Source organism: Polypterus senegalus, chromosome 10 (assembly GCF_016835505.1).
Source record: "Polypterus senegalus isolate Bchr_013 chromosome 10, ASM1683550v1, whole genome shotgun sequence".
NCBI classification, from domain to species: domain Eukaryota; kingdom Metazoa; phylum Chordata; class Cladistia; order Polypteriformes; family Polypteridae; genus Polypterus; species Polypterus senegalus.
The window spans coordinates 181,157,317-181,185,313 of record NC_053163.1 but is presented as its reverse complement, the minus strand read 5'-3'; the positions used below and the strand labels follow the sequence as shown (position 1 = coordinate 181,185,313).

The following is a 27,997-nucleotide window of genomic DNA, read 5'->3' as shown; positions in this document are numbered from 1 at the left end:
TATATATATATATATATATATATATATATATATATACACACACATACACATACACTCTCTATAAGCAGTGTCACTTGTTAAATTAATTCTAAGAAATATACCAACCAATTAGCTACAAAGGCCATTTATTTAGAAAAAAAAATATACATTTTTCATATATAGCTACAAGATTACAAATGTTGTCCCAAGAAAAGCCACGTTCTGGTTGAAGTCGCTTGTTTTGATTACACTCTAAGAAAAGGCCGTGTTGGGCTGAGCATAGCAATAGGGATTCTAGTAAGTTGTGTATTTGTATTTTACATTTATTATGCAGAAAATAAAGTTAAACTGAAATAAGCCAAGTTCTTTAACTAGCCCCTCTTGATTACCTGTTCAGGTGAAGCTCATGCATGTACAATCTTTGCAGCTATTTAGAGGAGGCCTCTAACCGCTTTATAGGGGCAAAAACTGGGAGGATGTGTACTGAAATGAACTATTTTTATAACATTATCTTTGTTCAGTTTTTAAAGTTTCTTACTTCAACAAAAAATATTACATTGAAATATGAAGTAAATTAAGCTGATGATAAACACTGCAAAGGAAGAATTACCAGTGTTACTCTTCACACTAAAACGTCTTACAATGTCCAAAAAAAAAACCAATGGATTCATTTACTTGATAAATTATGCTTTGCTTGATTTTTCCATTCCACCACAATTTGTGATAAACACATTTAATGTGATTAACAGAGTCATATGTCCTCTTTTATAATCATGAGTTCTAGTTTTAGTGTGACACTTTTACTTAGAACGTGGTTTTCTAACTGCAATTTGCCATTTCAGTGAGAAGTAAATTACATTTGTACATTACAATATTCTGCTGTTGCTACACAACTTTAATTTTTAAATTTAATATTTCATTTAAAGCAGTTAGGTTCTCACCTGTCAGTATACAAGCTGAAAACTAATCATCCAACAGTCAGCACAGTTTTATCTGTCCGTGCGCCGTCGACGCTTGTTGCAGATGATCCACCCGATTGAAAAAGGAAGGACATTATCTGCAAGAATCCTGCTGACTTCCCTTCAGCAGAGTGTAATACTTAAAACCTAAATAGTCAAGACTTCATCAAATTACTTCTTTGCATAATATATACAGGGTTCCCTTTCATTTTAAATAATGTGAAGCATTTAGAAAAATAATTGAAAATAAAAAGAAATGTGCTTGAGGTCCTGAGGAAAAGTCCGCCAGATTTCCCACAAATGTTATTGCCTCAGATTGTCTTCAGAGCATATCTGTTTTCTCTGTCAAAATGGAGAATATCCCGCCTCTGTTGTATCAATGTCATGTTCCTAAAAATCACGGGAGACAAAACCAAAGGACTTACGAATTAGTTAATGTTGAGGTTTACATGAAGCAGACCCCACTAGCGCGGCATGATTTTGGACAACCCCAAGCACTGTCCTACAGTACCACTATGGCTGTAGGGGTCGGCACTAAGCAGCTACTTAAAGGACAATCCGTGCCTTTAATGGTACAGCGGGGAAAATAAGTATTGAACACATTTACATTTTTCTCAGTAAATATACTTCTTAATGGGGTGATTGACATGACATTTTCACCAGACGTCAGTAACAACCCAAGTAATCCACACATAAAAAGAAATAAAAACAAATAAGTCCGTAAATTATGTGTAATAAAGTGGAATGACACAGGGAAAAAGTATCAAACACATGAAGAACAGAAGGCACAAAAAGGCTTGGAACGCCGAGAAACCAGCTGACATCTGTCAGTATTTAGAAAAGCCCCCTATCAGTGCAAGGTGTGGAGCAATACTCGAGAACGGTCTTAAATAATCTCGCTCCATCTTATATATCGGAAGGTCTGACATCTTATATTCCAAATCGTAACCTTAGATCTTCAAATGAGCGTCTCCTTAGAATTCCAAGAGTTAAATTTAAAAGAAGTGGTGAGGCGGGCGGCCTTCTGCTGTTATGCACCTAAAATCTGGAATAGCCTGCCAATAGGAATTCGCCAGGCTGATACAGTAGAGCACTTTAAAAAAACTACTAAAAACTCATTACTTTAACATGGCCTTCTTGTAACTTCATTTTAATTTAATCCTGATGCTTTGCATATTCAATTAACTAACTTTAACTTGAAAAAATACCAAACTTGTTCTTTAAGATGTTAGTCTTGTAAGGTCATACTTTTGTATTGCTTCTAATGAAGACATATTGATTCACATTTGAGAAAAAACACTAGCAAAAAATGTGCTTTACTATTAAATAAAAAATAAACATTTGTTTACATGTGTGGTATGCCGATTGTTTAACTTTATATATACACTCGCCTAAAGGATTATTAGGACCACCATACTAATACGGTGTTTGACCACCTTTCGCCTTCAGAACTGCCTTAATTCTACGTGGCATTGATTCAACAAGGTGCTGAAAGCATTCTTTAGAAATGTTGGTCCATATTGATAGGATAGCATCTTGCAGTTGATGGAGATTTGTGGGATGCACATCCAGGGTACGAAGCTCCCGTTCCACCACATCCCAAAGATGCTCTATTGGGTTGAGATCTGGTGACTCTGGGGGCCATTTTAGTACAGTGAACTCATTGTCATGTTCAAGAAACCAATTTGAAATGATTCGAGCTTTGTGACATGGTGCATTATCCTGCTGGAAGTAGCCATCTGAGGATGGGTACATGGTGGTCATGAAGGGATGAACATGGTCAGAAACAATGCTCAGGTAGCCCGTGGCATTTAAACGATACCCAATTGGCACTAAGGGGCCTAACGTGTGCCAAGAAAACATCCCCCACACCATTACACCACCACCAGCCTGCACAGTGGTAACAAGGCATGATGGATCCATGTTCTCATTCTGTTTACGCCAAATTCTGACTCTACCATTTGAATGTCTCAACAGAAATCGAGACTCATCAGACCAGGCAACATTTTTCCAGTCTTCAACTGTCCAATTTTGGTGAGCTCGTGCAAATTGTAGCCTCTTTTTCCTATTTGTAGTGGAGATGAGTGGTACCCGGTGGGGTCTTCTGCTGTTGTAGCCCATCCGCCTCAAGGTTGCGTGTGTTGTGGCTTCACAAATGCTTTGCTGCATAGCTCAGTTGTAACGAGTGGTTATTTCAGTCAAAGTCGCTCTTCTATCAGCTTGAATCAGTCGGCCCATTCTCCTCTGACCTCTAGCATCAACAAGGCATTTTCGCCCACAGGACTGCCGCATACTGGATGTTTTTCCCTTTTCACACCATTCTTTGTAAACCCTAGAAATGGTTGTGTGTGAAAATCCCAGTAACTGAGCAGATTGTGAAATACTCAGACCGGCCCGTCTGGCACCAACAACCATGCCACGCTCAAAATTGCTTAAATCACCTTTCTTTCCCATTCTGACATTCAGTTTGGAGTTCAGAAGATTGTCTTGACCAGGACCACACCCCTAAATGCATTGAAGAAACTGCCATGTGATTGGTTGATTAGATAATTGCATTAATGAGAAATTGAACAGGTGTTCCTAATAATCCTTTAGGTGAGTGTATATACAGTATATTTAAAACAATTCTAACACTTTTGGAAAAGTCAACATTATGGAAATATCTTACCTGATTTAGCTTCTTAAACTCTACAACCTGAAAGAAAACATGCTCCAGGATATGCTTAGCATCTCGATGCTCTTTGGGAAGTTTTCCAGTTAACCCAAGAATGTCTCCACATTTTCTGACATAAAACTCTAAATCATCATCTGTACCTAAAAAATAAAACATGGATTTCCAAGCATAACTTTTCGTAATATTGTCAGAATGTTTTAACAGTCCAATTATTCTACACATTTTCAGACTGGTTATATACAGTATGCACTAAATGTCATTTTATTAATATATTTCATTTTCATTCTGTATTTTAGTATTCATTGCCAGAATTAACTTTCCAGCAACATGGATGATTTACACTTACACTTGTTTGAAAGTTGAGCAAGGCGAACTTTTTCTGATGAGAACGTTTCATCAAGATCAAATAAATCAAGTGCTGGTGGTGGCAGCTCCCTAAATGTTGGAGGGAAGACCTGCCGTAAGTAAGGAACAAGAAAACGATGAAGCTGGGAAATTGGGATGTATTATTTTTTATTGCAGGCTTATTATTTTTAATAAGAATTTACAGATAGAAAAGTGCATGTCAAAGGTCAACATAACAGACTCATGTACATGTGAAACAAGTCAAGTCGGGGAGCATGCACTGGTACAGTGCGTTGCTGCACCCACTACATGACGAAACAACTCGGTATCCCCATTTGCAACCCCACAGGCAGACATGCGGTCCAGTCCCACCCACCGGAAATGACCCTCTATCTACCGCAGCCAGCTGTTACGTGGGCATCCCCTTGGCCTGGTCCAGCCACTTGGGTCCCCAACAATAAGGATTTTACAAGCTTGATCACCGTCGGAAAAACGCGCCACATGGCCGTAGTGCTATAGCTGACGCTCCCTCACAGTGCAGGTCATGTGTCTCATTCGGGACTCCATGAGCAACACAAAGTCAAACCAATGGTACCCAAAGATTTTCCGGAGAGACACAGTACCAAAGGAGTCCAGTCTTCGTCTGAGGTCACTGGATAGCGTCCATGTCTCGCAACCATATAGCAAGACAGGAAGCACCAGGACTATAAAGACTTGGACCTTCGTCAATTTACTGAGATATCGGGAGCACCACACAACCCTTTTCAGTGACCTTATGACCCCCCTATACTCTCCCAATCCGTATATGGACTTCATAGGAAGAGTCACCAGAGACATGAATATCACTGCCAAGGTAAGTAAACCCCTCAACGTGGTCGACACTCTCTCCGCAGACAGATACACTGCTGATGGCCGTGCCCAAGAGGTCATTAAAGGCCTGGATCTTGGTTTTTATCAGGACACTCGCAAGCCCAGACACTCAAACTCCTCACTCAGTCTCACGAGTGCCCCGATAGAGCCTCCATTGACTCCGCGAAGATCAAAGCGTCATCAGCAAAGTCAAGATCCGTGAATCTTTCTTCACCAACAGATGCCCCACAGCTGCTGGACCCCACGACTTGCCCAACACCCAGTCCATACAAACATTGAACAGAGTAGGCGCAGAACACACCACTGATGAACCCCAGAATCAACTGGGAAAAACACAGAGGTTCTGCCGCCACTCTGCACAGCACTCACAGTACCAGTGTAAAGGCCAGCCATGATATCCAGCAACCTCTAGGGGATCCCGCGAACCCTCAGGATGTCCCACAGGGCAGCAAACACTTTGCGAAAATCAACAAAGGCTGCAAAGAAACTCTGCCGATATTCGCATTTGTGCTCCACGAGAAATGTAAAACTAATGTTCATATATTAAAAATATGAATGGAAAAAAAAAAATTCTAATCCCACAATCCACCTCAGTTTTGCAGGGATGAAGAGGGTAGCCTGGCAACAACAGAGAAAGAAGACCAGAAGATTACACACAAGTCTGAGAAATAAAAAACAGCAAAGTGGCTGTGTGCACAATCCGTCTCTACGAGGAGCCACAACTTACAGCAGGCTGAAGGGTGGGAAGAGGAGTTTCAAACTGTGGTTGGATCAACTGAAGTGGTTCATGTTTGACATTCAGCTGCTCAAAGGCTCTGAAAAAGTGTGAAAATACTTCTTTATAAGACAAACTATTGGATCACAGCTCAGGAATATAGTTTAGAAGTTGCATTTACAACTTTACACTTATACAAACTATTTTAAAATGCAAACATACATTTTCAATACAACTTCCAAGACATAAAACCCTTATAATGGACAGGCTCCAGCTACCCTGCAACCCTGCTCAGGATAAAGCAAGTATGGCAAATGGATGGATAAATGGTTTGTATGGCTGAAATGAGATTTGGGAAGGATGTTTTCTTTTCCTAAAGATTTTTCCTTGAATGCATAACATGCTTTTTTTTGTGTGGTTTGTTACTTTTTAATCATCAATTAATTTCCAATAAAGACATGTACACACAGACCAGAGATTCACAGTCAACTTTACAGCCATCCTGAGTAAGGGTATGAGTAGAACCCACTTTTCTTTCTCCCAATAATTTTTACTGTTATCAAATTTACATTATGGTCAATGAATTACAAGTCAATTAAATATCCATTGCTTTATCTTATTCAAACCAAACCCAATATCCTCTTCCTTACCTATTAAAAGTGCAAGAAATCAGAAGACTTAACATTAAGCAACTATTCATAGACATTGAGGTATCATAAGGGATAGCAGAGGTCCAGCATGCTTCTTTAATTCATGACAACATTAATGACAGTCTTAAAAAGTTTCAATAAATTTTGCAAAATTCATCAGAAAATGAATCTGATATCTGTTATATATATATATATTTCTGTTCTGGTTCATCCTGTTTCCACTTCAAAACCGGTTCCGCCGACACGGCATTTCTGTTCCTATTCGTCCTCTTCCGAACCCTTCCCCACGCTGCCTGCGGCTCCGCTTCAAAACTGGTCCCGCCCACACGCAGCCGACATGGCATTTCTCGATTTCTATTCGTCCTCTTCCGAACCCTTCCCCACACTGCCTGTTCCTATCAGTGGGTTATTTCTTGACACAAACGGTTGACGAAGGCAATGCACCGTTTTCCATTCCTATCCTTACACCGCGGTATACTACGGCGGGCATCAGCTATCTAGTTTTTTATAATTTAAGTAAAACAGGACCTCATTTTTCCATTATGTTATGGTAGGTGGGTTAGGATTCTTCTGTTTGAGAAAGATTAGGTGATTGATAGCAGTGTAGTTAGTGCAAGATATCTTAATGCGCTGTTCTTTAGGCAGAAAGGTCCCATTGTGTGCTACCCTGAGCTGTTTGAAGGATTTAGGGATTATTGTGATAGGTAAAATCAAAATCTGATAAGATTAAAATGAAAAATGCACCCAAAATTGTATGAGTATATGGTACAAGTTGTCACACACGTGTGACTAGGAGTGAGCTGAGTGGACCAAGTGGAGGTAATTACCCACCAGGCTATGGGGTGGCGGGGTGCACTAAACCTACCTCTGTTATCTCTGCAGGCCAAATATGGGAAAACCTGCTTGATTCAACATCAAGTCCAGTTCCGGTGCCCAGGCTAATGTCACTTCCAATTCCGACGGCCAGATGGGCGTCACTTCTGGTTCAGACGGCCGGATTTCATCACTTCCGCCTTCTGGCTTATAAAGCTGCTGTCTTTCCTCAACTATTCAGTTCAGTTCAAGACTCGAAACAGTCCACATGAGTGCTGTGTCCAAACCATCTTGCACCCAGGGACAATATATGATTGGCGGCCCCAAATATTTTTGCATGTGTCAAGGCTATTCATTTCACAAAGTATGGCATCAAAATTGTTAAATGGCACACTGGGAAATTTTGGGACTTCACATCAGGGTCTCTAATGAAGCATATGTATTTATGACAATTTTTTTTTTCCTTTGAATTCTCTTTTGTGAAATATGTTGCACAGTCTAATGTCACTGGGTTAGTCAGCAGTACTGACATAATAAAAAATTACTAGTAATGAATATGTTGTTAATATCTGCAAGTATTATTTTCCTTAAAAGACATCACAGGCTTTGCTCATTTATTTTAAGGTATGTTTTTGACCTTGTATATAAACCAATATTGTTATTAGGGATGCATATTTGATTGTATTTTATAATCGATAGTCAGCATCCTAGGATCAATTAATGGCTGTTAATCATTAAAAAGAGATACCCTGTTTAATAAGAACAAATATTCATGTAAATTAATCCAATTCAGTTTTGGCAGAATGAAGTCTCACCACTGTGAACGGTCCTGGACAAGGCACCAGTTCATCAGAGGACAATTTATGCATAATACCTGTAAGAATTAGTTTTAATGTTAAGTACAAATTTGTCAAAAAGTGTCTCTTTATATTGCTGAGAAGCATTTTAAGATTTTTGCTTAGGAACAGGAGTACCAGAAAATTCTCTCTCACAGGACAGATGCTCAGGCAAGGTCCCACTAAACAGGGTAAGTGAACTGGCAGCCATCATGTTTTGTGTGTTACCATGAATGCAGAGAACTACTTTGCTTAGCTTCTTTAAAAGATCTTCAGCCTGAGTGGTTTGCTAGAACATTTTGTGTCTGTAGTGCCACTGATTTCACCCATAAATCGTCACCAATGTAGTATCAGAATCCATCCATTATTCCATTGTCAAATTAATAACGCTATAATTATCAAAGACCATATTTTATTTCCATATGCAAGAAACCTGCATCATGGTAGAAGATTTGTTTTCTGGCATGACAACACCAACCAAAAGGCAAAGTAATACTGGAATAGTTTAAAAACAACAATGTGAATGTCCAGGATGAGAGTGCACATGTCAGTCCAACTGAGAATTTGTGGCTGGACTTGAACAGTTCTGTGTTCAGCTCACCATCAGTATACAACATGACAGAGGTTGAGCAGCTGTGCAAAGACAAATGGCTAAAAATGTCAGAGTCCAGATGTGCAAAGCTGAGAGAGAGGCCTGTGCACACAGACTCACAGCTGTCATGGCTGCCAAAGGTGCATTTACTGGCCTGTGTGTTCACTTATTGTGTGATTAATCCATCCATCCATCCATCCATCATCCAACCCGCTATATCCTAACTACAGGGTCACAGGGGTCTGCTGAAGCCAATCCCAGCCAACACAGGGCGCAAGGCAGGAAACAAACCCCGGGCAGGGTGCCAGCCCACCGCAGGGCGCACACATACACACCCACACACTAGGGACAATTTAGGATGACCAATGCACCTAACCTGCATGTCTTTGGACTGTGGGAGGAAACCCACGCAGACACAGGGAGAACATGCAAACTCCACGCAGGGAGGACCAGGGAAGCAAGCCCAGGTCTCGTTACTACGAGGCAGCAGCGCTACCCACTGAGCCACCGTGCCACCCTAATTATCAGAATTCTAATTTTAATGCAGCCCAGTTACCACATGTGGTTTCAGTTTTTTTTTAATCAAAGGGGAACAGTCACATTTTTATCTTTTAATTGAAAAACATACTCTTATGTGCAAGTTTTGAATAAAAATGACAGCGAGAAATGATGCAGCCACTCTCGTATACATTTCTGGAGAAGAGCGGACCGAGGATGTCACTGGGCTGGCATTGAGCTGGTGGAAGAACACAATGTGGAAAGCCTCCACACGAAAGAGTACTTTTCACTATTTAAGATAGAAAAACATGACTGTATCCCTTTAATTAAACATAATTGTCAATCAACAATATAAAACAAGTCAAAATTATAACACTAAAATCTTGCTTCAGAGTACTTGTGTAATTTCCATATACGTTGTGCTTACTTTAGTACTTTTTTCAATCGTGCTTAAACAACAATTTAGTTCTTTTTCATAATTTAAAGCCTTTCCGCCCATGAAATTAGTAGTATGTCAAAGATTATAGCCCACTGCTGCGGTGCTATCACACATGTTCACTTGTCGCTGTAAGCTTCAGTTCCTCATTTAATGTATTAAATGTATTTTGTAGCAAGTATGTCTACATGCAAGATATTCTCTACACAGGTTGAGTTTTAAACTGTCTGATTATTGTACTTTCCACACATCTAGGGTAAACAATATATAAAAGGAGCAATGAGATTTTAGCCTTATTCCACCATCAAGGGGAAAAACTATTTTATGTGTACAACAAATGTTTGAGAATGTTCTAAGAAAATATGGTTTTCTTTGATAAAACAATGGTATTACTCTGGATTCAAAATACTTACTTGATCACCTGCGGCAGTCCAGTAGTACTTAGATTGAAGAGAGTCATATCAAATAAAGACGTAAAATCTCTTGGATTCTCATCTCCCTCTTGTAAGCAGACGCGTAGATGCTCTGATAGTTGTCCTACGTTGGGAAGCATTTTATAATCGGAGATCTAAGGAAAAAATAAAAAGTAAATATTTAGTCACAAAATGCAGCGCATTGTTCATGCAAAACTAACAGTACACTGCATACGTTTTATGAAAGTGTACTTTTCACTATTAAGGACAGAAAAACATGACTGCATCCCTTTAATTAAATTTAATTGTCAATCAACAATATAAAAAAGTCACAATTATAACACTAAAATATGCTTCAGAGAACGTATGTTAATTTTCACTACATTGTGTTTACTTTAGTACTTTTTTCAATATGTTTAAACAACAATTTAGTTTGATTTTTTTGGTAGTAATGGTAAATAGTACAGAGAGAAGATTTACTTCAGGATTTTCTCTCCGTAGATAATCAACTGCACAAACCTTCATTTTTGTCCGATTCCTTTTATAATCTCAGCCACAGAAATGGAAGTTTAGGTAACGTCAAGCCCCCTGCGCTTTAGGCTGCCAAAGAATTGTTTAAATCTGTGATGCATTTGTATTCCAAATTGTACACCTGGGTGCTGTCTTTTTAAAGAAAGATTATACTGTATATACTAAGATAAAATAAAATAAATATCCTCCCAAAACTTTATCACAATGTTAATTCAGAGAAATAATGTGAAATGAAGTCATGACCCGTTAAAAGGTTTTGTTTTTTTTTAACATATTCCACCACAAATCTTTAAAATAACGGGACACATTCATGTGGTATGTGACAAATTCAGTATAAACTTTAATAAACATTCATATCTTAAAAAGTAAAGATTTCTGAAAGGGTTTAAGATGTCTATTATACAAGTGACATCTACAGTCATAAATCTAGTTATGATAATGATATCTTGCCTCAGGATTTTCACCATCAATTTGGTTGAGATGAATCTCATTTGAAGTCAGCCACTGGAAAACAACATCCTATGTAGAAAAAAAAAAAAAATTATTCAAGTATAATAATAATAATTCTTTGCATTTATATAGCGATAAAACAATTCATACCCACTATGGACTATGAAATGTCTGGTAAAGTGGAAAGCATAAGAAAAACCACCAGAAGTTGAATGTAGCCAGTCTATAAAATCTGACTGCCTCAGTTACACAAATGTATTAAGTTCATTTATAAACATGGTAGTCATTTTTGCTGCCAATTTTAACAAATTATGATTAATCTATTAAAAGCAGTTATGTTATATTTGGACTAATAATTGAAACTTGCTCAATGTTCACATTCTGAATTTTTTCCTAATGTTGTTTTGGATTCACTTGCTAATAAACTGCTGTAATTATTTATCTGTTACCCTACTATCATTTGTCACTGTCTGCAGCTGTCAAATAATGTTTAATCTATTAAAATTACCAAATAAATCTAAAATCAGTAATTCCAGATTCTTTTAACTACCATTCCCCACACTCAGGTTTATACTGCCAAGTAAGTTCTTTTTACCATTATTTTACTGTTTTCCTCTTTATCCAGGTACTGGTCACTGAACATGTAACAGGATCCCAGAACTGCTAGCTTTCCTCCTTGCTTTTGTACCCAAGGAAGCAAAAAAAAAATATATATATATATTAAACAATGCAATATGTATCTGTATTTGTTTCTTAGACATTATGGTTTGATACTTAAAATCGCTGACTTTGAAACACAAAGCTACGCTTCACTAACTCAGTCTGCAGCTTGCATGTGCCTGGAATTTTTCTGTACCTTGGAATCATAATAACCAATATGTAATTATGGAATTGGGATTAAATTTTATTTATTTTGTATGTGTGCGCCTGTGTATGATCTCTTCAACAAAACAGAATGTAAGGTACTACAGCACTTTCCAACGTGAAGCTTTGTAGTCTATATTCTAAATTGTTATGTCTTATACTTATCATGCTAAATACAAATATGCCTTAATATATTATAATGGATTTCAAAACATTGCAAGAATGTAATAACAAGCTGGTTAAGTTTGCAGATGATACCAAGATAGGTGGATTAGCAGATAATTTGGAATCCGTTAAATCATTACAGAAGGACTTGGATAGCAGACAGGCTTGGGCAGATTTGTGGCAAATAAAATTTAATGTCAGTAAATGTAAAGTATTACACATAGGAAGTAAAAATATTAGGTTTGAATACACAATGGGCGGTCGGAAAAATCAAGAGTACAGGATTTAGGAGTCATAGTGGACTCTAAGCTATCGACTTCCAGACAGTGTTCAGAAGCCATTAAGATGGCTAACAGAATGTCAGGTTATATAGCGCCTTGATGTGTGGAGTACAAGTCACAGGAGGCTCTGCTCAACCTTTATAACACACTGGTGAGGCCTCATCTGGAGTACTGTGTGCAGTTTTGGTCTCCAGGCTACAAAAAGGACATAACAGCGCTAGAAAAGGTCCAGAGAAGAACGACGAGGCTGATTCAGGGCTACAGGGGATGAGTTAGGAGGAAATATTAAAAGAGCTGAGCCTTTACAGTTTAAGAAAAAGAAGATTAAGAGGAGACATGATTGAGCGGTTTAAAATTAAAAAGGGAATTAGTCCAGTGGATCGCGACTGTTATTTTAAAATGAGTTCATCAAGAACACGGGGACACAGTTGGAAACTTATTAAGGGTAAATTTCGCACAAACATTAGGAAGTTTTTCTTTACACAAACAACGATAAACACTTGGAATAAGCGGCCAAGTAGTGTGGTAGACAGTAAGACTTTAGGGACTTTCAAAACTCGATGTTTTTTTGGAAGAAATAAGTGGATGGGACTGGCGAGCTTTGTTGGGCTGAATGGCCTGTTCACAAGTAGAGAGTCTTCTACTGTATTCAACTTCTATAAGAAAAATATAAGCAAATACAGACTGAGAAGTGTTGAAGTTTTTGTATTTTGACAAAACACGTCATAAGATACTGAAAAGCTGGGAGTAAATCAGGTAAACCTAGTAGTTTTCTATTAAATAACATGGAGCTACAGTATGTATTTAATATGTTTTTGTTTAGCACGGTACTGGACAGTGGCAAATTATTGCATACGGAAGATAAGACATACAAGTATGAATTCTGCAATGCGCTATATGCATACCTACCTATACTGCTACAACAGCAATTATTACTACTATTACTACTACAACAAAGTAAATAATATAAGTCATGTGCCATCTCTGCAGGTTTTGTTTCGTTGTTTTTACTGTCTGCCCAGCCATTTCACTTTATCATCGTACTCATCTTTAGAGGCTTACAATACAATGTTATATATAAGGGCTCTGCTTTTCTACAAATGATATATCTATTATGTAAGCCCATATAGATTTATTCTTGATTACTTATTTGTTATTATTCTTTCCCCGTTTAAATTGTTTTTCTTTTCTTCTAACTATTTGTTTGACATTTTGTAAAGCACGTTGAGCTAAATTCTGTGTATGAAAAATGTGCTACTGAACAAGTTGTTGTTTTCCTCTCACATTCACATTCTTATAAAGCCTGCTTTCAGACTCTTGTCATTTCAAGATGTCTTGCTCGCCTCCTCCACTTTTTAACTACCACCAACGTTAAACAGGCCCGCATCATCCACTGTGAAAGTATCATCTGGATTCTTAAGACTAGTTCCCATCTTTGAAGGTGACTTTGGCTGTGCCTCTTTAGTATTTGGTGACCCCATGTCACTCTGTAAGTTGTTTTCTTTGTGGTCATTGAAATGCTTCATTTAAACTCCTTTGTTGTAAAAATAAGTAAGAGGTACTAAGCACATCTCTCTAACATAATAAAAAAAAAATCCTGGGACGAGACGTGACTTTTTCAGAGAGATACTTTCATGTCCCACAAGACGAGACTTTGTGCCAAGAGATTTAGCCACGCCCAGGGCCGGAAATAAAAGACAAAGAGTAGATGACAAGTCAAACGTCGTAAAGAATTCAAAAACGTTGGCATGATACACAAGCAGAGCAGGTTAGAGATAATCAAAGTACTAAAATTCAAAAGTCTCAAAAAAATGATAGTAAAGATCGCATTAGCGCAAACAAATGGAAATTATTACTCGGTGAAATAACGTAACAGCGAAAAGAGATTGAATATATTATTCGGCTTTAAACTTTAAGTTGGAGACTTTTAGATTGTCTAATTCGTGTTGCAATCAGGGAAAAGTAGCGTTTCTTCCCAATGAAGAGGCCTTTCCACGAGAATTAAAAGGATTTGTTGTTTGGTGAAAGGTATGTGTTTGGTATGCGAACGGCAGAGACACGAAGTGAGCAGGGCCCCCTAGTATCAATGAAAAGAATAAATAAACATGTTGTTTACCATAAAGATTTTATTAATTCTATTGACAAACTAGAGTTTCAGTACTCAGTGAATAACATAAACATTTAACACGTTTAACCTTTAAAATTACAGACTACAATATGACTTATTTAAGTTCATTGAGATACTATAGTTTTCAAAGTATTTTACAATTTCCCGTTGAAGTATTAACAACAGAAATAAGAAGACGGCAAACATTTTATACAAGTCTCACCTAAAATAGCTAAAGATTAGCAAGATGTATTATATTTATGTTGCAGAGTTTCAAAAGAAAATCATACACACTTTATACTGCTTTTTGCTGTTTAAAAGGACTGACAAAGAACTAAAACTATATTGTATTTTACTGTAAACAAGATGTGATATTATTTATTTTGTTGTTTTCTGAAATATTCTCCCTTTCCAGGTTATAAAAGTTTGCCAGAATCTTAGTCATGCTTTAAAGAATGCTAACCAGATTATTTATTTAATTTAGTAATGGTCCTCTATGGCAGGGGCTCCAAACTTTTGGATGTCAAGTACCACCTGAGGTTAAGTGAGTTGCATTGCGTACCAACAGCACCTTGTTGAAAAGGAGGGAGAGCTGTAGGGGGTTTGGGAGTTTGGGTCAAAACCGCCCCGAAATCTGAATAAAAGTTAAAGAATTGGAAGAAATTATGCATAAAATTAATGAAAAAAATTGTGCATGTTCATAAATTGATAAATTTCGCCCCGAAACTAAATCCTGCCTTCGGCCTGTATGTGACACGGTTATCGAAGACGAAATGGTATCGGCTTTGTGCTTAGATCTAGTGACTACAATGCGATACAGCGGCAGTGCACGTATAACAACAAACGCGAGCGGTTTCTGTGAGGCAGAGTTACCGAAGACTAAATAGTGTCGGCGTTGTGCTTTCATCTAGTGACCAAAAGCTCAAACAGTGAAGAAGTAGAAGTTGACTTCCGCGAAACGGAATTATGGTACTGTTAAATGAACTAAATACTGATTTGAATAATAGGTTTTATTTATTCAGATGACAAAATTTCACACCACACTAAATTTGGGAATCCACGGATTATTGTATTTAAACAGTTTCATTGGTTTTTGCTCACAACAGGCTTGTCATAAAGAGTTTTGCACAGATAAATTAAATTTCAGGGACCGCGATGCGTACCACCTGAAAAGGCTCCGCGTACCACAGTTTGGGAACCGCTGCTCTATGGATGCAAATTTCATTTTTTTGGTGTTTCACATAAAACAGGAAAAAACTCACATGCAAGGAGAACCTCAATAATATCAAAATATATTGAATAGTATGCTGTAGGTGCTAATGCTCAATTACATACCTCAATGCGAAAATGAAACAACAAACTAAAATCAAATTTACCTTTGCCTCATAAAAGGCCAGAACAGGTCTGTTGAGTGGAAAGCAGACAGACCCCGTTGAGAGCACAGCCACAGCTGGCTTCATCACATTGAGAGTCGCTCCATATGGATAAACGAATGTCAGTGCTCTGTAAACAAGTTTAGATACACATGGTTTATCGTTAAAAATATTTAGCACATAAAACAGTGAAGAAGGAGTAGGTCTGACGCAAGCAAGACGTACTGTGCTCAGTACAGTTAGTACAGAAACAATCAGGAAGCTAGTAATAAAAATAAACTGATAAAATGCCACATTTAGATAAAAACATCAAATGTATTCAAATATAAATACATTTTACATGTGTTGTCATCATTGATCAGATAAACTGCATTTCCAAAAATAAAATCTGATATTTCAAACAAATTGTACTTTATGTGTATAACATTAAGGTATAAACTACTGGAAGTTATTATACTAAAATGTGAGGACTATATACTGTATTTCTAACAATCTGATATGTTGCACTTACTGAGAGTCATTTCTAGTGTTGTCATCATCAATGATTCCTGTTACAGCTTTGCCTGCTGCCCTACTTATTTCCCTAGAAAATAAGAATACACTTACTATAATATGGTTATCCTTAAAATCATCAAGTTTTTAAAAATAAAAGTTTGTGTCTCTTGAATAGGAACTTTACCTGTTCAAAACACCATTAGAAACAAGAGCTTCTTTAGGGTGAAAATATTTGTAATAAACATTCCTTATAACCGCATCTAAAAAATAAAATTAGAAGCAGTAGGAGATACATAAGGTTTATATGTTTGATAATTGCTGAACAAGTTAAATTATGAATTAGTCACAGCATAGGGCTTGATTTGTAATACAAGATGTTACTCTGCACATGAATGTTTTGGATAACACCACATTCTAAACATATTCACCATGCAGTTTTATTTCTTGACATAGATCACTGTGTAGAAATTGTAGAAAAGCATAATAATATCATGACCAGGTACAGCACGGGCAGGTTAAACACCAAGATGTTTTTATACAGTGCATTCAGAAAGCATTCAGACCCTTCACTTCTTATCCTATTTTGTTGTTGCAGCCTTGCGCTAAAATCATTAAAATTATTTTTTTTTCCTCCTAAAGCAACACTCAATACCTGTGGAAAGAAGAAGCAGAAACAAGATTTTATAAAATGTTCCAAATTTGTTAAAAATAAAAACTGAAATATCACTTTAACACAAGCATTTTGACCTTTTGCTGTGACACTTGGAGTTTAACACAGAAGCATCACAATCTATTGATTATCATTGCTTCTACACTTTGTTTAAACTCCACCTGTGGTCAACTGAATTGATTGGACATGAGTAGGAAAGGCAAATTATTATATAATAATAACCTGTCTATAGAAGGTCCAACAGCTGACAATGTGTATCAGAGCAAAAACCAAGCCATGAGGTTGAAGTAAGTACCTGCAAAGCTTAAAATGTGGAATGTGTCTGGGCACAGGTCAGGAGAAGGCTACAAAAAGACTTCTATAGCATTGCACATTGCCAAGAGCAAAGTGGCCTCCATAATTCTTAAATGGAAGCAGTATGGAACAACCATGACGCTTCTTAGAGTTTAGCATCAATTCTAGGTGTCATGTCTTCAGATCACCTGTGCAATACCATTCCAGTAGTAAAGTATGGTGTTGACAGAATCATGCTATAGGATTGCTTTTACAGCGGCAGGGACTTGATGGCTAGTCAAGGTTGAGGGAAAGCTAAACCGAGCAGTATAGAGATAATCCTTAACGTTAGACTGGGCCGAAGGTTCACTTCCAACAGGACAATGAGCCTAAAAACAAAGCAAAGACAACACAGTAGAGGCCTAGGGACAACTCTCTAAATGTCCTTGAGCTGTCCAACCAGAACTTGGACTTGAACCCAATTGAGCATCTCAAGAGAACTGAAAATAGCTGCCCATTGACGATCTCCATCCAACCTGAGAGAGCTTGAGAGGACCTGCAGTGAAGAACTGCAGGAAATCCCCAAATCCAGGTGTGTGAAGCTTGGCTATAATCGCTGCCAAAGGGGCTTTAACAATACAGTATGTGCTTCAATGTGATAATTCAGTTTTTTTTATTTATAACACATTTGTAATGCATTTGCAAAAATGTCTAAAATTCTATTTTTTCTTTGTCATTTTGGGGTATTGAACATTACTTGATGAGGGGAGAAAAATCGAAGCAGATAATTTTAAGCACAGGCTTCAATATAATTGTGAAAAAAATGAACGGCACGGAATATTTTCTGAAGGCACTGTATACATTTTGCAACTTTATCAATGTTAAAGTCCCAAAATCATACATTTTAATATTGATATTCATATTTGTGCACATTAAGTAGTCCTGAAACATGCAGGTTAATTAGTAAATTTGAAGCATACAGCATACCTATGGTATATTGTATATTTTCAGTGTGTAGCATTGACTTGAAACCTACTACATAACTCATCAATGGAGTATTGAACATTTTTTAACTAGCAGTTGTGTATGATAAATGCATAAAATAAAATAGGCTCACCATTGTTGACCATAATTCCAAACTCTTCTAGCAAGAAGTTGATATTGGTATCATATTTCAGCTCACCACCTTCACCCAGTAATACCATGATGCCACCACCATTGTCCAAGTACCTTTTTAATACTCCAAACTGCATAGAAAAGACCCCAACACAATAGAATATTTAGAAGCAAATAAAAACACTGATGGCAAACTTACACTTTTTATATTAAACAAATTAACATTTAATTGACATTTTTATTATTGCCAAGGTCAGGTATGAGACTACAATTACAACCCAGACAGAAAATCTTATTTGTGTTATACTTTGTATTAGATAGATAGATATTAGTTTTAGTATAGTAGGCAGGATAGATAGATAGATACGATAGATAAATATTAGTTTTAGTATAGTAGGCAGGATAGATAGATAGATAGATAGATAGATAGATAGATAGATAGATAGATAGATAGATAGGTAGATAGATAGATAGATATTAATTTTAGTATAGTAGGCAGGATAGATAGATAGATAGATAGATAGATAGATAGATAGATAGATAGATAGATAGATAGATAGATAGATAGATAGATAGATAGATCATTTATTTACCCTATGGAGGAAATCTGAGTTTTTACAGAAGCTCATAAATAAATAAAATATGCACACCATGGTCTAAACAAACAGAAAAAAAGTTAGAAAGAGAGAAAACTTCAGACTTGGGAGTCCCAGTGACTGTGAGGCATTATACTGGTGTATTACTGTTGGTATAAAGGGCCCCCATAGTGTTTCTTGACGCACTTTTGCTGAATAATTTGTTGGCTGAAAGTCTTCAGTATTAGTGTGTCAGAGAGAGGATGTGTCACATTGTTCATGACGACACTCAATTTTGTTTTAATTCATTCCTTTACTATGACCTCCAGGGGGTCCACAGTGTGTGCCATAACTGAGCCTGCCCTTTTGATTAGTTTGTTGATTTGTGGTCCTATCCTGAAGTGAGGTTACTGACCCAGAACACCACAGCACACAAAATTCCACTGACCATTACAAAGTTATAGAATACGAGTGTGAAGGATGTGATTACCCACATTAAAGGAACGGAGTCTACAACGAAAAACAGCCTGCTTTTCCCTTTTTTACTGTATATAGTTCCACTGTTAGGAGTCCAGCCCATTAAAGATGCGGACCCCAGAATGCACCACCTTTACATCCACTCCTTGAATAGTGACTGGGCGTAGAGGTGCTTTGGTGTAGTAAATGTGAATAAACAGGTCCTTGGTTTTGCTGATGATTAGTTGCACACAATTCTTTCCGCACTAATTCTCCAGTTGACTCCTATCTTTTCTCTCATTCTCTTTATCGATGCACCCCTGAAGTGCAGAATAATCTCAAAGTTTCTGCAACTGACAAGACCTGGAGTTAAATTTATAGTCGGGGATATACACAATAAAGAGAAACGAAGACAGGACTGTTCGTTGTGGTTTGCCAGTGTTGTCAATGTCCGTATCAGAGACAGAGCCCCTGAACCTCACAAACTGTGGTCTGTTAGACAGATACTCCATTATTAAGGACACCATATGTTCATCAACCTGCATAGTTTGGTTATTGGAAGAAGATGGTAGGAGTGGGAAAATCTATAAAGAAACTGGTTTAGGGCATTAACTTCTAGCACCTTAGCCCTGGATGCTCGAGTCCAGTAATTACACCTTGTCTAATCCGGACATCTTTCATATTTTTCTGAGTGAGTTTGTTTTCCACTTTAGCTTTGTAAGATTCTATTCCTTCATTTAGTTTTTTCTTTGGCTCTTGCTATGCCTCCTTCAGAGCCTCTCTGTCACTGGATTTGAATGCTCTATTTTTCTCAGGAAACTTTTTTGCTCCTTAGTAATCCAGGGCTTGTTGTTTGGAAAGCAAAACATAGTCTTTGAATGTACTACAATTTTGACATAAAAGTTATTACAGTCCGTGATGCAGTAACCGAGTCTCTCAATATCATCCCCATGTGACCTGCACATCATTTCCTTGTCTGTCATTTGAAAGCAGTCATTCAAAGCTACAGTATTTCAGCCTCCACACTCCACTTCCTGACTATCCTGGTGGTAACAGGTTGCTGTCTAATAAAAGGTTTTTTGCTAGGAATAAGATGACTCAGGTTGTGGTCAGATCTGCCAAAAGGTGCCAGAAGTGTACACTTAAAGCCATCTTTAATAATTGAAGAGAGCAGGTCCAGCTTGTTATTTCCTTGAGTGGAAATTTGCTTAAGTCAATAGAAGTAAGTATGGAAGTATGTCAGTCTTACCTCCAAAGTCACATGGATGAAGTCACCACATATTAAAACTGTAGAAAACCTAAACGAGCTCTTGATATTTTGACTGACTTTACCAGATTTAGAATTAGAACACTGGTCCCATGTTCTGATCTGGAATTGAATTGATCCTCCTCCTAACCCACTATCATGGCCAACCTTTCCCAACTCACTTTATGTTCTTCCCTTCTGGTGTTCGAAAGTCTTTTCTCCTTAGCTTTGTTCCTCTCTCTTCCTATTCTCTAGGGACATGGCATCAGGTTGAAAGACACCTTGGTAGCTCTCCAAAATGCCACTCTGAGACTCTAATCTTTACACATGACCCTTACTATCAGTTTATGCAGCCTTCTCCCTCCTTAAATACTGGTTTCATATCTCTTATTTCTATTACCTCCAACTGAAGTCTCTCCTTTCTTCCCACTATGAGTTGTTTGTCTCTCATTCCGTCTCCTGTAATACACAACCAGTCACCCCATTCTATGCTGTTGCCTGTAAGGCAGCCTACTAAACTCAATTTAGTAGTGTGACCTCCCATTCCCACTACTCCATCCTGGTACTTCATTTTTACAAATATTACTCTTTCTTCCAAAGCATCCAATCATCCATTTCAGTATGTATTTACTACATCCAGCAAGAGTGGCTTAACTACTATAAATGTCTTATGATATAAAATTAGCCACCGAAGAACTAAAAATGTGCAGATGTTGAAGTTTCCTGATACAGGACTGAAGTGTTTAAGCTGACACCTTAGATTAAATTTTTACTTTAAGTTGCTTTTCTTATTGAAACATTTTGACATCTGTTAGTTTACAATTGTTAAATGTAAGTGAAAGAATTCATTTTGTTATAAAATAAAAGAAGAAAGTTACAAGTGAAGTTTTTATTTTGTTCTTTATTTCGCCTTATACAATTTCTTGTATTAGGAATTTGTTAGTTTTCGCATACCCCTTGGGGTCAGAGCGCAGGGTCAGCCATTGTACAGCACCCCTGGAGCAATTGAAGGTTAAGGGCCTTGCTCAAGGGCCCAGCAGAGTTGGATCTCTTTTGACAGTGACGGGGATTTGAACCGGCAACCTTCGGGATACCAGCGCAGATCCTTAGCATCAGATCCACCATTCCGCCCTTAAAGTTGTGGAGCGGATCAAAGTTTTCAAATTCACTTTGTAAAAATTAAGCATTTTCTTTCACATATCCAAAAAACAAACAATTATCAGAAAATTTCAAACTTCACATTATATTATTTTAATTTAAATTTTTTAAATCAGAGTATATACAATGCTATGAAAAAGTACAGGGTGCAGCAGAAATAACTCCCACATTTCCAAAAATCACTGTGGGGTCCCCAAAGCAGGTAGAGGGGTGCGGCCCGTTCCGTTAGGTACGGTACATAATAAAGTTTTCAGTCGTCACCATGCCGTGGTCGGGTGAGCATCGAGGCTTTGTAGTGGAGGCTTTTTTCAAAAATGGCGAATCTGTAGCTGCGACGCAGAGGGTGTTTCGCATGCGGTTCGGTTTACATGCTGATGAAAGTGGTCCAGACACGAAAACGATTTTGCTGTGGGTTCAAAGAGTAAGGACAACAGGAGGTTTTCAAACATTGTCCTCGGTCCTTGGACCAACTAAAGGAGCTATTCAAGAAGAAATTGAAGGAATTTCGCCCGACTTGCTGTGTATCAGCCGTCAAGGCCATCATTTGGATGATATAATTTTTAAAACTTAAAGTAAAAAAACTTTTTTATATCTATATTTGGGAAATAAAACATTTTTGGTGATACCTCGTAGCATTTTTTTTCACTCTCCCTTTGAAATGTGGGAGTTATTTCTGCCACACCCTGTATTTGCCCCGTCCAAATTTCCTCTATTATTTCAAATTTGTGACACATAATGTCTTCCAACCTTGAACCTTTAACTTATTGAGGGAACAATGTTATCCAACACCAACTGACACAATATGAAAAAGTAACTACTTCCTCACACTTACAAATTAGTTGTGTCACCTTTAGCACCAATAACTGCAACAAAATGGTTCCTCTGATTCAGTATCAATCTTTTACATTACTGTGAAGGAGATACAACTTGCTTTCCATTGTAAGAATGCTTTAAATTATAAACACCGGTAGATATTTGAACATGAAGTGCTTATGTCAGGTCCTTCCACAATATCTCTAATGGGGTTAGGACTGGACTTTGACTATACCAGTACTCAATTTTAATTTTGCTTCTTAATATTGTCTTGCTGCATGGCACAATTACAATTTAGTTTTAGCTCATACACAGAAGAACAAACATTCTTATTAAGAATTTTCTGATGTAGGCAAGAATTCATGGTTCCTTCAATTATGGCAAGTCACAGAGGTCTGCAGTCAGCAAAGCACCCACACCATCACACCATCCTCCATCATAACTGACTGCTGGTATGATGTTCTTATAGTGGAATATCTTTACATCACACATAACTGAACTCATGTCAAAAATATTCTACGTTTGTCTTATTTGACTGTAAAACATTTTGCCAAAAGGTTTGGAAGTTACCCATTTAATAAGTGACTTCCTGAATATTTTTATGCTGCACTCCTGGAGTAAATTTGACATGTTAGGCATTTGGACATTATAGCTTTCACTGTAGTTTTAAAGGCTTTATAGACCTTTACAGAATAATAGGCATCATGTTTTTTCTAATTTATTCAGAAATTTATTTGGAGTGTGGCATTATGTGCTTATTGAATCATTGTATCAACAACTTGTTGGTAAAATAAATGAGACTTACATTGAACATACAGTAATCCCTCCTCGATCGCGGGGGTTGCGTTCCAGAACCCCCCATGATAGATGAAAATCCGCAAGGTAGAAACCATATATGTTTATATGGTTATTTTTATATATTTTAAGCCCTTATAAACTCTCCCACACTGTTAACATTATTAGAGCTCTCTAGACATGAAATAACACCCTTTAGTCAAAAGTTTAAACTGTGCTCCATGACAAGACAGAGATGACAGTTCTTTCTCACAATTAAAAGAATGCAAACATATCTTCCTCTTCAAAGAATGCATGTCAGGAGCAGAGAATGTCAGAGAGAGAGAGAGAGAGAGAAGCAAACAATCAAAAAATCAATACGTGCTTTTGGGCTTTTAAGTATGCCGAAGCACCGCGATAAAGCGGCATTTCTTAGAGGTGCGTCCGTATCTTCTAAGCACACAGCCCCTCTGCTCACACCCCCTCCTTCAGCCGCAGAGAATGTCAGAGAGAGTGAGAGAGAACGAGAAAAGCAAACAATCAAGCTCCGCGCAGGAAGCATATCTTATATCATTGAGGAGTTTTAGTTAATACTAGCCAACCCGTGGCGTACCATACACCGCATAATCAGGCCGGTTTTTTAATGATTTTTAAGCACAGGGAGAAAATTAACATTTGAAAAATCGGTAATGTAATAAATCAGCAAGAAAAGCAACATTGTAAAAATGCACAGAACGAACCAACACACAATTGTCCGTGACTGAAAACTGGCGGACCGCCATTCCTCATGTGCCTACCTCCAACTCGTCACTTGAGTCATTGTCGTCTTTGCACAGTCCAGATGCACGTGTGACTTACGTAGACTTTCCGTGTTCCTGCAGGAGCATCTAAGAAGACGCACGTTTGTCACGGATGCGAATTGCTGTATGTAGCGTGTAAAACAGTTTGCTATGGTGCACATGGTCGAGCGTCGTAACCGAAAACTCGTTTTTTAAAGACTGCTTACTTCATTGCGTTTTAACCTCAGTTGTAAAGGATTGTTTTAAGGATACCATGGGATACCCCTCACAAACCGTTTTACACGCTACATATGGCGACTCGCCTCCGCGAGAAACATGCCTCTATGAACAGTCAACGTGGCTCGGAGGTGCCAGGAGTTGGTGGGCGTGGCTCCTTCCTGCGTGCGCCATAGGTGTCTTACTTGTCGGGGCTCAGTGAATCCACGGCCCTTCGGCCGTGCTTTCCATGGTTGTCTTGCCTTAGTGAATTATATATATATATATATAGATGTAATACATGCTCTGATTGGGTAGCTTCTAAGCCATCCGCCAATAGTGTCCCTTGTATGAAATCAACTGGGCAAACAAACTGAGGAAGCATGTACCATAAATTAAAGACCCATTGTCCAGAAATCCGCGAACCAGGGAAAAATCTGTGATATATATTTAGATATGCTTACATTTAAAAGCCGCGAAAGTCGAAGCACGATGTAGCGAGGGATTACTGTATATTATATACTGAGTTAAATCACCTAAATCTAATTATCCCTTTAATTGAGCCTGAATTAACTACAAGCAAATTTTTTATAATACAGTGTCAGGTAGGTTTTTAATAGCAAGAAATAAAAAAAAAAATGTATTTGTGCACTCAGGTGCCTTATATTCAAAATCTGATTTTAATTAAAGACTTGAACACAATCAGCGTCAAAACTTCACAAAACAGAGAATACCGGTAATGGCAGAAGCACATTTCACTACACTTATATGAACATTTTAAATTGAATGGTAATCTTCTCTTAGGTCCCTTTGTAAGTAATGAACCCACATATCAACGTATTTCTAAAACATTCCTTCTGAGCTTTTTACCTCAGCAGCTGTGAATTTCTCTCTGGGCCCTGCTGTGATCCAAAGTTTTACTCCATTTAGTTTTTCATCTGAAATCTCTTCTTTAAAACTAGAATGAAAAAGAAGAACATGTGAGCTGTTAAACTGAAAATTCACAAAAAAAAAGGAAGTGTTTGATTCCTAAACAAAAACATAACCTGTAATTAAGTCCAAAACATTGAATTTATATTTTTAAAGTAATTACATTTGTAGTTATTATTAAGTGCTGAAATTATACTTGTGTTTTTTTAAAGGGCATGGTTTCTCATACTTCAATGTTATGTTATTGATTTGAACAACACTATTTGCTTTTTCCTAGAGACGCCTATACTTTATCCATCTTTGATCTTAAATATATAACCAATATGGTCAATAAAGAAATACAAATACACAATTGTGGTCTTAAAACAGCTTTTACTTATCAATATGGCATGAAAATCACATTTTAGGAATCATTCATGCACAAATCCAGGAAACTGCAAAAGATATCAAAAACTTTATCACATTATGTACTTTATATTTACAGAATATAACATACTGTATACACACACGTCCGTAGACATATAAGAAATCAGTGTTCTTGGATCAGAAAAATAATGGGACAATAAATCACATTTTGTTTATATATTCTCTAAGACGAGGCAGTATAGTGTAGTGGTTAAGGCTTTGGACTTCAGAACCTTGAGGTTGCATGTTCAAATCCTGTGTCAAACACAAGACAAAGAGCCAACAAAAAGGTTTGGGGCAGCCGCCCGTATATTGTTCCGGGCTGCAAAACTGCAGAAAATTGTGACAGTTGTGTACAGGTTGGAGTCCAAAACAGAACTGCCTGGATAAGGCAAAGATGGTGGTTTTAAGGGAGAGTAGAGGAAGTGACATCAATGGGGCCGGAACCGGAAGTGACATCATCAGGACCAGGCGAAGTTTTCCGTATCTGGTCCGCAGTGGAAAGAGAGAAAGGATCAGTACACTTCGCCACCCCCTGGTCTGGTGTGGAATTGCCCTCATTTAGGCCCTTTAGCTGCCTCTCATACACACGTGTGTCACACCTGCTAGTGACAATGAGTGACCATGAGCAAGTGAATTCACCTGTCTGTACTCCAACTGGAAAGATAAAAGAAATGTAAGTCGCCTTGGATAAAGGCGTAAGTCAAAAAAGAAAAAAAAACGAGACAACTCGCACTGTGTCAGCCTGCTTCTATCCATCCATCCATTATCCAACCCGCTATATCCTAACTACAGGGTCACAGGGGTCTGCTGGAGCCAGCCAACACAGGGCGCAAGGCAGGAAACAAACCCCGGGCAGGGTGCCAGCCCACCGCAGGTTGCGCACACACACACACACTAGAGACAATTTAGAATTGCCAATGCACCTCACGCAGACATGGGGAGAACATGCAAACTCCATGCAGGGAGGACCCAGGAAGCGAACCCAGGTCTCCTAACTGCGAGTCAGCAGTGCTACCCGTCAGCTTGCTTATACCTGATAAATTGAATACTAAATTAAATAAAGTATAATCTAATCTAATACTAAAAATATTAATGATCAAGCTTACTATGTTTGCTCTCTTTTTCTAAATTTAGCTAAAATAAAGGTGCTGCAAAAGAACTTGGGTATTCATACTCACATCAGCACTGAAGTGAGCTCTGAGATGGTGGAAGTGACACTTAGGAACAAATTACGCCTAGCTTCACATGGCATTCATGCATGACATTGTTTACTGCTTCCTTTGGAGCAACTGGATACTCTTCAAGCCTTAGCTTCACTTTGATGTAGCCCAGGAAATTTACAAATAAGTGAGAAGACCATATTTACACTTTGGTGGAGTCCACTTCAGAGAGACTTGATTTAACACTGACAATACAAACAGCTCCTGTCCCTCAAATACACACAATGAACTGTAGGCACTTACCACCAAATGTTGTTTTCACCTGCTCTGGGCTTAGTTCTCTTCTGGTGTATTCAGGTGTGAATGTTAGTGACACCCATTTGTCTAGTTTATTTTGTGATATCTGTATGGCAACTCAAACCACTGAATTCTCTTAAATGAAAAAAATCCAAGTGTTCAAATGCTTCAGCTTTTTGTATTATTACACTTGGTTCTACATTTTGCAGAGAATTTAAAGCAAAAGGATGTCCATTACACTCCAAGTTAATTCGTCCATCACACTGTCCTGCTACTTCTTGGCTACCTGAAGTATGTATTTTGAATGTCATGTACAAGGCTGTGACCACCATTAACAGCATAAAAACATCACTGTGTGGAAAGTAAAATTTCTTCTATGGCCAAATTTTTCAATGCCTAGTCCTTCCACCAGCCCAGGAAGATGATATTTGGCTAAATATAAATTCTTACCATAAAAAAATGCTTTTGTTTCTTACAATAACTTCAAGAGAAGAAAACAAACAGTGTTGTCAATACACATACACAGTGTGAAAAGTATTTTGTCTATTTTATAACATTGAATGTTATCAAGTTTTTAGCTAAAATGTTACAGCAAGTTAAGGGCACCTGGTGAATAAAATACTTTTTTATTTAATGTGTCTGATTATCTTTCCCCTCTTTTTCTATTCTATCGATTTTTATTTATTTATTTACATTATTTTTTCTCCAGCCGTCTGGAGTTTTTTTGTTTTTTCTGTCCCCCCTGGCCATTGAACCTTACTCTTATTCAATGTTAATTAATGTTGATTTATTTTGTTTTCTTATTGTGTCTTTTATTTTTCTATTCTTTATTATGTAAAGCACTTTGAGCTACTGTTTGTATGAAAATGTGCTATAGAAATAAATGTTGTTGTTGTTGTTACGTCTTTTTTTTTTATAAAAGGAAATGCTGGGACAAGACTTTCTCCGAGATAATTTAAAGTCCCGCGAGACAAGACTTTATGGAAAGAGATTTTGACAAGTCCTGCCCTCCTCACAAGCATTTAGAACATTGTCGGGCAACCTGTGCAAATATTCTAGGGGCACCGCGAAAACTTTTGT

At 37.7% G+C, this 27,997-nt stretch overlaps 1 protein-coding gene across 3 annotated transcripts in view; it reads right to left on the bottom strand.

The window, feature by feature from the left end:
* Positions 1 to 108: 108 nt before the first annotated feature.
* ift52 (intraflagellar transport 52 homolog (Chlamydomonas)) overlaps positions 109 to 27,997 on the bottom strand; it is a 47,443-nt gene continuing 19,554 nt past the window's right edge. For 2 of the 3 annotated variants that reach the window (XM_039767907.1, XM_039767908.1), the window contains 12 exons: positions 24,993 to 25,080; positions 18,107 to 18,236; positions 16,231 to 16,306; positions 16,063 to 16,134; positions 15,555 to 15,681; positions 11,357 to 11,440; positions 10,762 to 10,830; positions 9,781 to 9,935; positions 5,555 to 5,642; positions 3,959 to 4,067; positions 3,607 to 3,752; positions 109 to 1,328 (listed from right to left, as the gene is read on the bottom strand). In XM_039767907.1, the coding sequence (XP_039623841.1) occupies positions 1,284 to 1,328; positions 3,607 to 3,752; positions 3,959 to 4,067; positions 5,555 to 5,642; positions 9,781 to 9,935; positions 10,762 to 10,830; positions 11,357 to 11,440; positions 15,555 to 15,681; positions 16,063 to 16,134; positions 16,231 to 16,306; positions 18,107 to 18,236; positions 24,993 to 25,080 (1,189 nt within the window). In that variant the 3' untranslated portion in view covers positions 109 to 1,283. Of the gene's footprint in view, positions 1,329 to 3,606; positions 3,753 to 3,958; positions 4,068 to 5,261; positions 5,446 to 5,554; positions 5,643 to 9,780; positions 9,936 to 10,761; positions 10,831 to 11,356; positions 11,441 to 15,554; positions 15,682 to 16,062; positions 16,135 to 16,230; positions 16,307 to 18,106; positions 18,237 to 24,992; positions 25,081 to 27,997 lie in introns of those variants that run through there. The other variant, XM_039767909.1, reaches the window with a different exon arrangement.